The sequence below is a fragment of the Paralichthys olivaceus genome, chromosome 1 (assembly GCF_024713975.1).
Source record: "Paralichthys olivaceus isolate ysfri-2021 chromosome 1, ASM2471397v2, whole genome shotgun sequence".
Taxonomy (NCBI): domain Eukaryota; kingdom Metazoa; phylum Chordata; class Actinopteri; order Pleuronectiformes; family Paralichthyidae; genus Paralichthys; species Paralichthys olivaceus.
The window spans coordinates 24,908,436-24,919,759 of record NC_091093.1 but is presented as its reverse complement, the minus strand read 5'-3'; the positions used below and the strand labels follow the sequence as shown (position 1 = coordinate 24,919,759).

At 41.7% G+C, this 11,324-nt stretch overlaps 1 protein-coding gene across 3 annotated transcripts; it reads left to right on the top strand.

The window, feature by feature from the left end:
- Nucleotides 1-892: 892 nt before the first annotated feature.
- LOC109637245 (SHC-transforming protein 1) lies at nucleotides 893-10,806 on the top strand. Of its 3 annotated transcripts, none has more exons than XM_069525838.1 (14): nucleotides 893-1,034; nucleotides 1,218-1,267; nucleotides 1,355-1,917; nucleotides 4,168-4,238; nucleotides 4,930-4,990; nucleotides 5,105-5,224; nucleotides 5,330-5,380; nucleotides 8,001-8,052; nucleotides 8,176-8,302; nucleotides 8,463-8,652; nucleotides 9,071-9,143; nucleotides 9,648-9,735; nucleotides 9,821-9,968; nucleotides 10,045-10,806. In XM_069525838.1, the coding sequence occupies exons 3-14, from the start codon at nucleotides 1,357-1,359 to the stop codon at nucleotides 10,171-10,173; spliced, it is 1,671 nt and encodes a 556-aa protein (XP_069381939.1). In that variant the 5' UTR covers nucleotides 893-1,034; nucleotides 1,218-1,267; nucleotides 1,355-1,356; the 3' UTR covers nucleotides 10,174-10,806. The 3 variants fall into 3 exon arrangements, with proteins under 3 accessions (XP_069381939.1, XP_019955025.2, XP_019955026.2); XM_020099466.2 differs by having other exon boundaries at nucleotides 5,327-5,380; XM_020099467.2 differs by having other exon boundaries at nucleotides 896-1,034; nucleotides 1,185-1,267; nucleotides 5,327-5,380.
- Nucleotides 10,807-11,324: the final 518 nt, after the last annotated feature.

Sequence of the window (11,324 nt, the reverse complement as noted above, 5' to 3'; positions counted from 1 at the left end):
GAGGTAACCATGGTAACGCTGCTTAATGGAGAAAATAGGTTTAAGATTAATTGATCCTAAAATGAATTATTTCAGGCCCAGATTGCAGTTTTACTGAACGACCACAAGGAAGTGACAAAGCTCTGCTGCACAGAATTGTAATGCACTGATATCTTATTGTCTTATTTACGTCAAGTTACCTGTAATTACGTTCTTGTGGAGAAGAATCCAGTAATACTTATTCATGCTGAGTTATATTTGTGAAAAATGTATCTTCTAGTACACCCTCCCTCCTTTTTGTGGATGGAAGATAATATTTTAATCAAGAATAAGTGCAGGATGTGAAACACTTTGCTTGGCGTCAGTTATACTGCTCTGATAAATCATGGGGAAATGCAAATGTCTCAGTTAAATCCCTTCCTCTTGTGCTCTTTCAGGTCATTTGAATATTACATGCGTTGGGTTCACTCTCCTACTGTCACTAAATCTCTGAAATTAACAGGAAACATTATTTTGAGGGTGAAGCAAAGCTAGTAATGTATTAATAACCCACTTCAACAGCATCTCTGAGGTGCAAGTGATGTTAGAAGAGAGGATTAAAGCGCTCATGTACTCTATTGGCTCTACTTCAGTTTATGAAGAGTGTGTGTGCGTGTGCATGTGTGTGCGTGTGTGTGTGTGTGTACAGCATGAGTCACCCTACCCGCCTGTGATTGGATGGCCATGTGTGGGTGAGGGAGGGGGAGAGAGCGTTAGGGGCCATCTGTCAATCTCCCCTCCGCTCCATTCACACATTCAACTGCGTGCACCTTCATGGAGAGACAGAGGAAGTGAGCAAGAGCCTCTCATTCATAAAAAAAAATAAAAAAAGAGAAAGTTCATTCACAAAAGCTGCACAATTCTCTGCTGAGCCTCAGAGGGAGAGAAGACGAGTGGATGTGGAGGTGAAGCAGAGCTGGAAGCCTGGAGACTGACGGAGAGGGTGAATGAGATGGGACCGTAGAGGGGAGCAGCCTGGACTTCAGACTACACAGGACATCCACAGTCACACGCTGGTGAGTAGGAATCCCGTTTGATAATCTCAGGACAGATAATCTCCCAGTGATCAGCTGATTAATCAAACTGCATTTTATGTTTCTTATTTATCTGCAGTCTCCATTAAATCCTCTGTGTGTAACAACAGTGTGTCATCTAATTCCTGGCAGGGTTTTTGGTTTTTCTTCTCTTTTACTTCCCAGTGCTCCCGTCTGTCCAGTTACTTGATTATGAGACAGCAAACCTTACCCAGGTACACATCACACTCAGGACTCTTTGCAGGGAGCTCATCTCTTTTGCAGCGATTACAATTTCATTGTGACACTTTCACCTCCCGCAGGCATGCTCAAGCGCACCAAATACAGTCGTCTGCGCAACGATTCCCTCACATCTCCAGAGGATCGGCCCCAAAGGATGCCGCCCCTGAAGAGGGAACTCCCCTTAGACTCTGATTTTGCTCAACTGGACCCCGGGACACCCTCACACCACGGGCCGTCAACCCTGAGGGACTTCATCCCTCGAGTGGCCAACATACGACTGCAAAGTCCCTTCCCTCTGCCTGGCCTGAGGGGACAGAGAAACGCAGCAGGGGACCGAACCGTTGATGGACACGCTGACAGACCCTGTTCAGGAACAGAATGGGGATCAGGACCCGAGCAGAGAATTTGTAGCCAACCCTCCCTTCATGTGCCGTTATCCAGTGGCCAAAGCCAAAGTCACTTAGCCCTGCTTTGCGCAAAAAGACCCATCACGCTGCATCGGATGGCCAGCCTCCCCTGGACCCCCGGCTGTCCTCGCTGCCCACAGCACAGAGATGGTCGGTGTTGTGTGAAGACTCCCTCTGCAGCAGATGACTGTACAGTGGTGGGGACGGCAAACAGAGCAGTTCATCATAACATCAAGGTACCGATCACCTCATGCTCACCAGTAACAGTGCAGCAGACAGCAACTCGGACAACACAAGAGTTTACTTTCCCAAGAAGCCTTGTGCTTTTCGCTTCGACTAGAAATATGAATGTAACTAAAATGTTGAACATGCGTCCGTGCAAAGATTCATCACTTCACAAATAAAAGAAAGTGAAGCTAATGTCATATCCAGGGTCCCAGCAGAGAGTTGTGGCACACACACTATTATCAGTACCAGTGCCAACGCACACACACACACACACACACACACACACACACACACACACACACACACACACACACACACACTATTATCGGTACCAGTGCCAACACACACACACACACACACACACACACACTCACTCACTCACTCACTCTCTCACACTCACACACACGCTCCCTGTGCTCTATTCACACTATCACACTCCTTTTCGTACATTCCCCCCTCCCTCTCAGATGGAGCTTCCTGTGTAGGCAGTAGTGACTCATCCTGGCTCTCTGCTCCTCTCTACATCAGCTTTGCTTGCGTGTGTGTATTTGAGTGCATGCGTGTGTATGTATCCGGTATCACTGGAGCCCATGCCGTCCTAGAAACCGGAGGTGTGTCCGCATGGGTGATCAGGAGCCGGGGGCCCTGCGAGCTGACCACTGATGGAAATGAGAACGGACTGTCTGGTTGTCCTCTACAAACAAGCGCACATACATACACTGCTCTCCTGCACGGCCACTCCACCGACACACACATGTATTGATTTAAGTCTGGTCTCCATCAATGGACTTACTCATCCTGCCTCCAGCCTTTAGAGTCTGCTGAAGCTAGAAATGTGACTGGCCGAGCGTATCTGAGCACATGGCCTAAATGATGCCTGTTTGTGTTAAGTGCTCCTGCACCCTCCTCGCCTCTTTAGTATCAAAACTATTTTTTAGGACCATGATTCTGGTTTAAAGACCATACTGTATATAAGTCGTCTCATTGGTGATGTCCTGACTGCTCTGCTAGCGCCACCATGAGGTTGAAACTTTGTATTATTTTGTATTAGTGACTTGATGAAACCTCATTACTAAACATCATCTGCCAATCAAAGTTTTCTTATTCTGTAAATTATATAGGCTTGGAAATATTTGAGCAAAGGTGAAGTGCTCACTAACAGATTTAAACAAATTAAGCTTTTACTACGACTTTTACCTCGTGAAAAATGGGAGTTAAAATAAAAGTGTTACATTCCTCATAAAAAATTGTAACAACTGTTGGCTTCATTTTCCGTCTAGTTTCTTGGACGTACAACCTGAAAATCTAACGACAGTCATTTGACCGGGGAGCTGAATCCAATCCCTTTGAAAACAAAAGCCAGATGTTAGCTGGTGTTAGTGGGGTTTTAGTGAAAAAGGTGATGAACATTACACCTGCTACTCATCATTTCCAGCATGTTAGCGGGCTTATGACAGGAATACTAGCATCGCTTTGGAGCATACAGATGATCACATTGAGGTCTCACTCGCTAGCATCAGTAGCTTTAGCCTCTTTGACTAAAGGAGCTGGATTCTCAACGAGCCGCAGTGTTTTTACTGATTTTATTGGCTACGACAGCCAATGACTAGTGCCCAGAAGAAGCATGACACAAAGTTTTATTCAGAAAAGACGTGATGTACAGTTAACTGTCATCTGCATAGAGCCGGATAGATCAAAGCCAAAGGTGAAAAGTTTGTATTACGTTTATTCTGCAAAATTAAATTCTACAAATTACACAATAAATCACTGATTTTCCAACTTTGTATCATGATCCTCTCTTGAGACAGTTTTTTGTTCAGGGAGTAGAAACCTACAGTACAATGAGGTTTCCAGACCTTTTGCCTTTTTATCGCTTGAAGTCAAAATGTTAAATCTGGGTCATGAACTCTACAACAGAGTCATTTTCCTCTTCACTTCAATGTACATTTTATAAGAGCGAGGAGGGAAAGTTATTTGGATGTAAATCACACTGCAGGCTGCAGAATAAATAAGAAAAGAGGTCACTCATGTCTACTACACTGTATTTTTTTTCTTTTTCCTTTTCTGTTAATTCTCTCTCAGTCTGTCAGATTTATCTTTCAGTCCCGTGGGGACACTTAAATTAAGGCGGAGCAGGACGGAAACAGTGCCTAATGTAAATCTGCACTCTGTCTGAGATCAGTTAAGACTTTTATCATGACTGTTTCTAGATGAATCATATTACATCTGAATAACTGGTGTTTTCTTGTGTTTTTAAGTACATGGGCAGTGTGGAGGTGACCCAGTCGATGAGAAACCTCGACTTTGACACGAGAATGAAAGTCACACGGTAGGATGTCCCTCCGCCACCACCACACTACACACAACATGAAAATATATATACATATAAATACTTTACATATGAGCACTGCTGACACAGTCATCATCATCCCAGGGCAGGATGCCAGTGCACTGATGTACACAGCAACTTCTGTTCATAGCAATGTTCCTAAATGATCGGGCAGAAAATCTAATTAGGTGAAATTCCCCCAAATGATCTTCCAAAGTCTCAGGATTTCTGGGTCCATCACTTACAATTTGTTTCCAGTGAGAAGAAAAGCACTTCCTGCCTTGTTTTCTGGTGGGATGTTAGGTCTCTGTGTGTTTGTGTCTTTTGACCTCTCTGACCCAAGCGTCCGCTCCCTGAAGACGAGCATGTCGGCTACTGCAAAGCTCTGAAGACTACGACTTATTATGCGGAATAACTGCAGTCAGGTTTTTTTTTACTCCATTGGGTTTTACTCTATTACTATTTTTTAGACCATTTCTTGGTGTAATCTGGCTCTTTGTTTGTAAAGAGACCAGCATCAAACAGAACATGACACACAGAGGTTTATAACATATAAGACAAACTTCTAAAGTATTACATCAAATATGAAGTGTGTGTGTGTGTGTGTGTGTGTGTGTGTGTGTGTGTGTGTGTGTGTGTGTGTGTGTGTGTGTGTGTGTTTGTGTGTGTGTGTGTGTGTGTGTGTGTGCAGAGAGGCGATTAGCAGACTGTGCGAGAGGACATCAGCCAAGACAGCAGTGAAAACCAAAAGGGTATGACACACACACACACACACACACACACACACACACACACACACACACACACACACACACACACACACACACACACACACACTGAGTAACAGTGATGTTTATCCTCATCAGTCTGTGTACAAGGGACCGTCTGCTGTTCTTGGTCAGATCAACCTGCAGTTTTCTGGGCGCAGGATCACCGTCACTGTGTCCACAGACAGTGTGACTCTGATCACTGCCTCCTCCTTACAGGTGACAGCTTCAACACATGAACCAAATTATAACTGTCCGGCATCAGAATTATTGAGTGAACACCATCCCTGTTTTTTCCCCCTCCTTTCTTCTCTTCCTCAGAAGATCGCCCACCATCCCATGCAGGCCATTTCATTTGCCTCGGGAGGAGACCCGGTATGTTCCTATCCTCACATGTGTTTAACATGGGCAGACACACACACACACACACACACACACACACACACACACACACACACACATAATTTGATTGTGTTTGATTACGGCTTGGTTTGTTGCCATTTGTTATGGATTTATTTTTATGTCCGTCCTCTTGATCTTTGTAAGCTTTTATTTGGCTCTGCAAGATCTGAGTCTATTTTTATTGAGCAACTAAAAAGGAAATATTTGACTTAAGTGGAAGATTTAAGTCCTGATTGCAAACTTAAGAGAAGATGTTTTGCAAATTTCTTTGCGATCTAAAAATGTTCTTAAAGTTAAAAGAGCGCCAGATGTTGAGAAGGAAACAGATGCAAACATGCACCTTCTGTTGAAAATTAACTGTAAAAGTAATCTGTGTTCATGATGAATAATAATAGTTACCTGAGGCATTATGCATAATCAGAATAGCTTTTGTCTTCCTTTGAATTCTGTTTAAACATTTATTCATATGTTACATCATTCTCTTTTATTGCATTTATGAGGATGAAAGGAAACCTTGTTGGAACCAGGGTTATTATAGTTAACGAAAACTAAGACTAAGACTAAAACTAGCAATGAAAAATAATTTAGTTAACTGAAATAAAAATAAAAACAACAATTAGACAAAAAACAAAAACTAAATAAAAACTACAATGAACAATGCAAAACTAACTAAAACTAAACTGAATTGCAGAAAAATTCAGCTTCCTTTTTGTTGTCGTTTTGTTTTCTCCCTCGATTACTGCCTGTCCTGCAGGTGATGGTTAGAGAATGAAATTAAAGGACTTGATAAACCATATTTGGTGTCACACATTGTTTCATCCTTTTTCAGCTTCTACAAGTCAAGGCTTTCTCTTAATACCTGGAAAAACTAAGACTAAAACTAAATGAAAACTAAACTGAAACTAGTCAATTCCTCAAAATAAAAACTAAACTAAAACTACAAAATCACTTGTTGAACTAACTAAAACTAAACTGAAATAAAAAAGCAAACTGAAAAACTAAATAAAAATAAAACTAATGAAAATTTCAAAACTATAACAACCTTGGTTGGAACATAACAAATTTACAACAAACAGTTTTCCCAGTCTCACTCTCTCATTTTCCAAATACTGCGTATTATAAATATATCTTATAAATATAAAAGATATAAATAGTATTTGCAAAAGAAAGAAAATACATATTATTAGTCTCATGAGGACTTGAGTTGAGGAATGTTTACAAGTTACGAGCAAGTCACTTGATCATTTTGTCTCATATATCTTTTATACTCAGTTAGTGTCGGCTCTATTCTTGTTGGCTAATCGAAGCATTCGACAAATACGTGATCAACAAATCGTGAAATCATCTCTTGTGACTTGATGCGACCATCAAAGCCGTCGCGACTGTTTCGAACTAACAACTCTACTGTTCTGCCTGCTCCCTCCAGGCCCACATTAATTCCATATGACAGAACTTGCGTTTTTCATCCTCATGAATGAATACACGCTCTGTGGGAAAAAACAGAAAATCAATGCAGCTCTGTTGATGCAGCCAACAGGAAGTTTCAGTTATTAGCTGCTGTCTGGGTCAAACCCTGATAAATAAACAGTTTGGATACTGTGAGGTTGCAATGGACAAAGATTAGAGGGAGCGGGACGGTAGTTTCTCTTCTCGGGGAACAACACTGGCAAAAGCTCTGGATGGGATTATGGCTCGCTGTTTAATTAATTAGCCGAAATAATCTTGTCGTGTGCTCTAAGCCTCGCTCAGTTGTGTCGGACGCTTGGAAGATAGAGAGGGAATTAAAATCAATCTGCCACCGAGGCTTTATGGTGAAACAGCTGACTCTGCTCTTGTATCGGAGAACCACTGATAAGGAGTGAATTCATCAAACAGTGATTACACAAGAATCACCAGTAACTGAAAATGTCCGCTTTGTTTTTCAATGATGCTTAAATTATGAATGGAGCGGCTGATTAAAGATGCCAGAGCCCTTGAGATGTACAGGTTGTAAACTGAACTGCACAACAACACAGTCGGGAGGTTTATTAGTGACCACAGACACAGACGAACAGAACAACACATTCATTCTTTTACAAATGAAAAGTTCTATTCAAAGGGCAAAAAAACCAACCCAGCTCCATTTATTATAGGAAATATTCACAGTTTTTGATCTGGTGTGACCATAGACTGTGAATAAAGACAGACATGACAAAACAAGTGGAGCCAAAGTGTCACAATCAAAAAACCTTCTGAGGTTTTGTGATTTTATGAGAAGTAAAGCATCATTTTATGACAATAAAATGTTATTTTACAAGAATAAAGTCAGATAATACAAGAATTTCTCGATAGTTGGAGAAAGTGGAGACTTGTCGCCCATCTTCATACACAGTCTGTGGTCTGTGGCCTCACAACAGAAATATTATATTATGATATATATAATAAATGTTTCTATTAGCAGCTATAATTCTGTTTATTACTCCCATGAATACAGACTTCATCATGGCTTCATGTCTGAATAGTGGGAGAGGCGTCGTCCATCTTTATTTACAGTCTGTGAATGTGACCTGTAGCTTTTCTGACTTGATTCTTATTTACTTACTTTTCTTTACAGGACGTGGTCAATTACATCGCTTACGTTGCCAAAGACCTCACCAATCAGAGAGGTAGGCCACAGTTTGGTGCTCCTCTCAAAGTTCATCATTAGAATAAATTGGGCGTCCGTTGGATTTGCTGATTTTGTCGTGTAACTGTAAATTCCAATGACACGATATTTCTTTCTCTGTCAGCGTGTCACATCCTGGAGTGTCCGCAGGGTCGGGCCTGTGAGCTCATCAACAGCATCGGTCAGGCCTTTGAGAATCGTTTCCACCAACTCCTCAGCCACACACCTTCGCTCCTCTGCACAGATCCCAGGTCGTCCCTCTGTGTACTGTGGCTGTGTCTAATTAATGTGACACAATAAACAAACACACATTTAAAGCACTGCATATTTCACCCCTCTGATCAGAGCTGCAGTTTAGTAATGCATCACCACATATTAGTTTTGTAACATCATGTGACTCGCTGGTTGCAGGTCAGCAGTGAGATTCAGTAACGACTGGACAGAGGGGACAACAACAGAGCAGGAGGTCAAACAGGAAGGTGAAGTCCATGAGCACTGTGACTATTACAATGTGATCCCTGGAAAGACGCCACCTCCTGGTGGGATAGAGGACCTGCGCATCACAAGGGAGGAGAACAAGCAAGATGCTGACATTCAAGAGGTATGAAAGAGTTGGTGCTTTAAGTCAAGGGTGTAACTGTGGGTAGAACATTGCAGGGGTTAGGGTCAATGCTTGTTTATTGGGCTTTATACAATTTAGAAATGTAAAAACAATTACAAATAAATGTTAAATACGACTAAGTAGCTAATAGGTAAAGTAGCTGCAGTAAAATCAGAGTGAAAAAAGTTATTGTCGTGCTGCAAATTAATTTCAATCGAGAAAACAAATCACTTTGTCATAATCACCTTATTTATAACGGTCGATATTTTAAATTCAGTCTCACAGTGTGATTATTGGGGTGTTATACACACACACACACACACACACACACACACACACACACACACACACACACACACACACACACACACTCACAGATCTGTGTCTTGTGTGTATGACTCATCTCGTGCGGTTGCAGGTTTGTTTGCCTCGGCCTGTTTCACTTTATGAGAACTGCTCCATCACTGAAGAAACTCCAGCTCCAACTAAAGGTAACAATCATGGATATAATCCCAGTCCAGACCACAACATCTCCTGTACACTGAACTGTATCTGCATAAGAAAACAGTATAAAAAATCATTTAAATCTGGATTTGTAAAACTGAATAAATATTTTAATAAAGTGAAATACAGAGGAACCTCAGCCCTTTGCTTTCATACTTAATTCCGTCTTATTGAATAAAGGCTAAATGCCCAAAAACTGTTTTACAAAAACCTTTTTATTTAATTATTCTGATTTTGGTGCAGGTTTTTTAAAATCATTTTCTTAAACATTGTGAGATGTGCCAGGGAAAGATTTATAGCTCTTCATAAAAATAATTTGACATCAATGAGTGTTTGGAACTTGGTCCTTGTTGATTGAATATGAGGGGACTGCTGGGCCTTGGCTGTGATATGATCTCTACTGAGTGATGTTCTATTTAAAGATATAGTAAAACAAACCAAGATAAAAACCTGGTTGGTGCGACTGACTTCCTTTGTCTCCATTACCTCAGTGGGGTGTGAGGTCAGTGGACGGTGCTCTCGTCTCTCTGAGTCACTGATCCAGGACCTGATCCAGGAGGAAGGCTGGTTCCACGGCAGGTATGAATAACCAACTTGAACGTGTCTGTCTGCTGGTGTTTCTGTCACTCTTCCACTCTCAGTAACGCTGTGTCCTTCGCCCCAGGTTGGGACGAAAGCAGGCAGAGTCCCTCCTCACCTGCAGTGGGGATTTCCTGGTCAGAGAGAGCAGCTCTGCGTCTGGTCAGTACGTCCTCAGTGGTATGGAGGGAGCCACCGTGCGGCACCTGCTGCTGATCGATCCCCATGGACAGGTAAAGGTGTGAGTTTGAATGCACGAGGACGGTAGACCAGCAGCTGGCTTACGCTCTGTGTTTTCTGTGCGAGCAGGTGCGGACCCGTGATCAGGTGTTTGTGAGTGTCGGTCACCTGGTGCGATTCCACATGGACAACCAGACGCCCATCGTTTCTGGAAGCAGCGAGCTGCTGCTGAAACAGCCGATCCTGCAAACACACTGACGCACATCCATAGGCTTCATAGTCCCATGTGCAGACATTAGCCTTCAGCACTGCTGGGTCTCAGTATTTTTGAAGATGAGGGACAATGTACCAAAAAAAAAACCTAAAACCTTTAAACACTTTCAGCTCCTTGACAATTTCAACATGTGAACATCCAGCACTTTCCACAGTATTTTATTAATCGGCCATGAAAACACATATGTTGTATATGTTCGGTGAATAGTTCCTGACGTTTCAGTAAACTTGTGCCTCTCCCTGTGTTGAGAACAGCTGCTGGCCTGCAGAGCATCCTCTCTCTGTCTCAGGATGAATTTGCTGGTGTTTACTCAAAGTCCAAGCACAATCACTGGTGTCGGGAGGAAATGAGCAGAATGTTGGCAGTGTTTCAGATTCACTTTTTCTACATTCAATGCATCTTTTATTCGTTTTGTTTGGATTTGTTATTGTTCTGTGTTTCTGCCTTTTTTGACACGTTTCATTCCACTTTTTTGTTACTTTCAGAATATGGAATTCAAATTCGTTTAGTAACCAGCTGCAGAATTACAGTCTAGTCTCAGAAAAGCTGGTAAATGGTGAAGTTTTTGTTCCCCATTCATTGTGCTCAAATACATCTTTAGTTCTGTCTCACAATAACTGATATTTCTCTCTTGTTGTCTCTTCTCACACACGACTCTCACACAAACTCTTTTAATGATTCTTCACATTACAACATTACACAACTCATAATATCATCAAAAAATCATCAGTATAGTTCACAAAGACACACATTAAAACATCATGACACAAAACAACTCAGGTGACATATTAATAGTATTGGTTTATCTCCAGTCAGAAAAAACTGAGATGACATAAACATCAAAATCAGTTCATGAGAAGAAATGTCATCAAAATTCTATTCACGCTCAAGCTCTTAATTAGTCAGTGTTTTTATTTCACGTCCTGTGGAGACATTACAGTTTAATTTGTTGTCTTATTTATTTGAAAAAATAATTAGAGGATAAACACATTTGCACCATTTGGTTTTCAAGGGGGGTCCTTAAACTCATCAGTGGCTCCTCAGTCCAGAAAACATGGCGGACACAGCTGAGCGAGGCTCAGCAGCTTCTGTCTCTAGTCGGCCTCAAATAAAACCTGAGATCCACTAGACTGGT

Coding starts and splice junctions, on each gene's coding strand:
- LOC109637245 (XM_020099466.2), top strand. CDS start 1,357: ATGCTCAAGCGCACCAAATACAGTCGTCTGCGCAACGATTCCCTCACA. Junction 5,381..8,000: donor TTGCCTCGGGAGGAGACCCG/GTATGTTCCTAT, acceptor TTTTCTTTACAG/GACGTGGTCAATTACATCGC. Junction 8,653..9,070: donor AAGATGCTGACATTCAAGAG/GTATGAAAGAGT, acceptor GTGCGGTTGCAG/GTTTGTTTGCCTCGGCCTGT.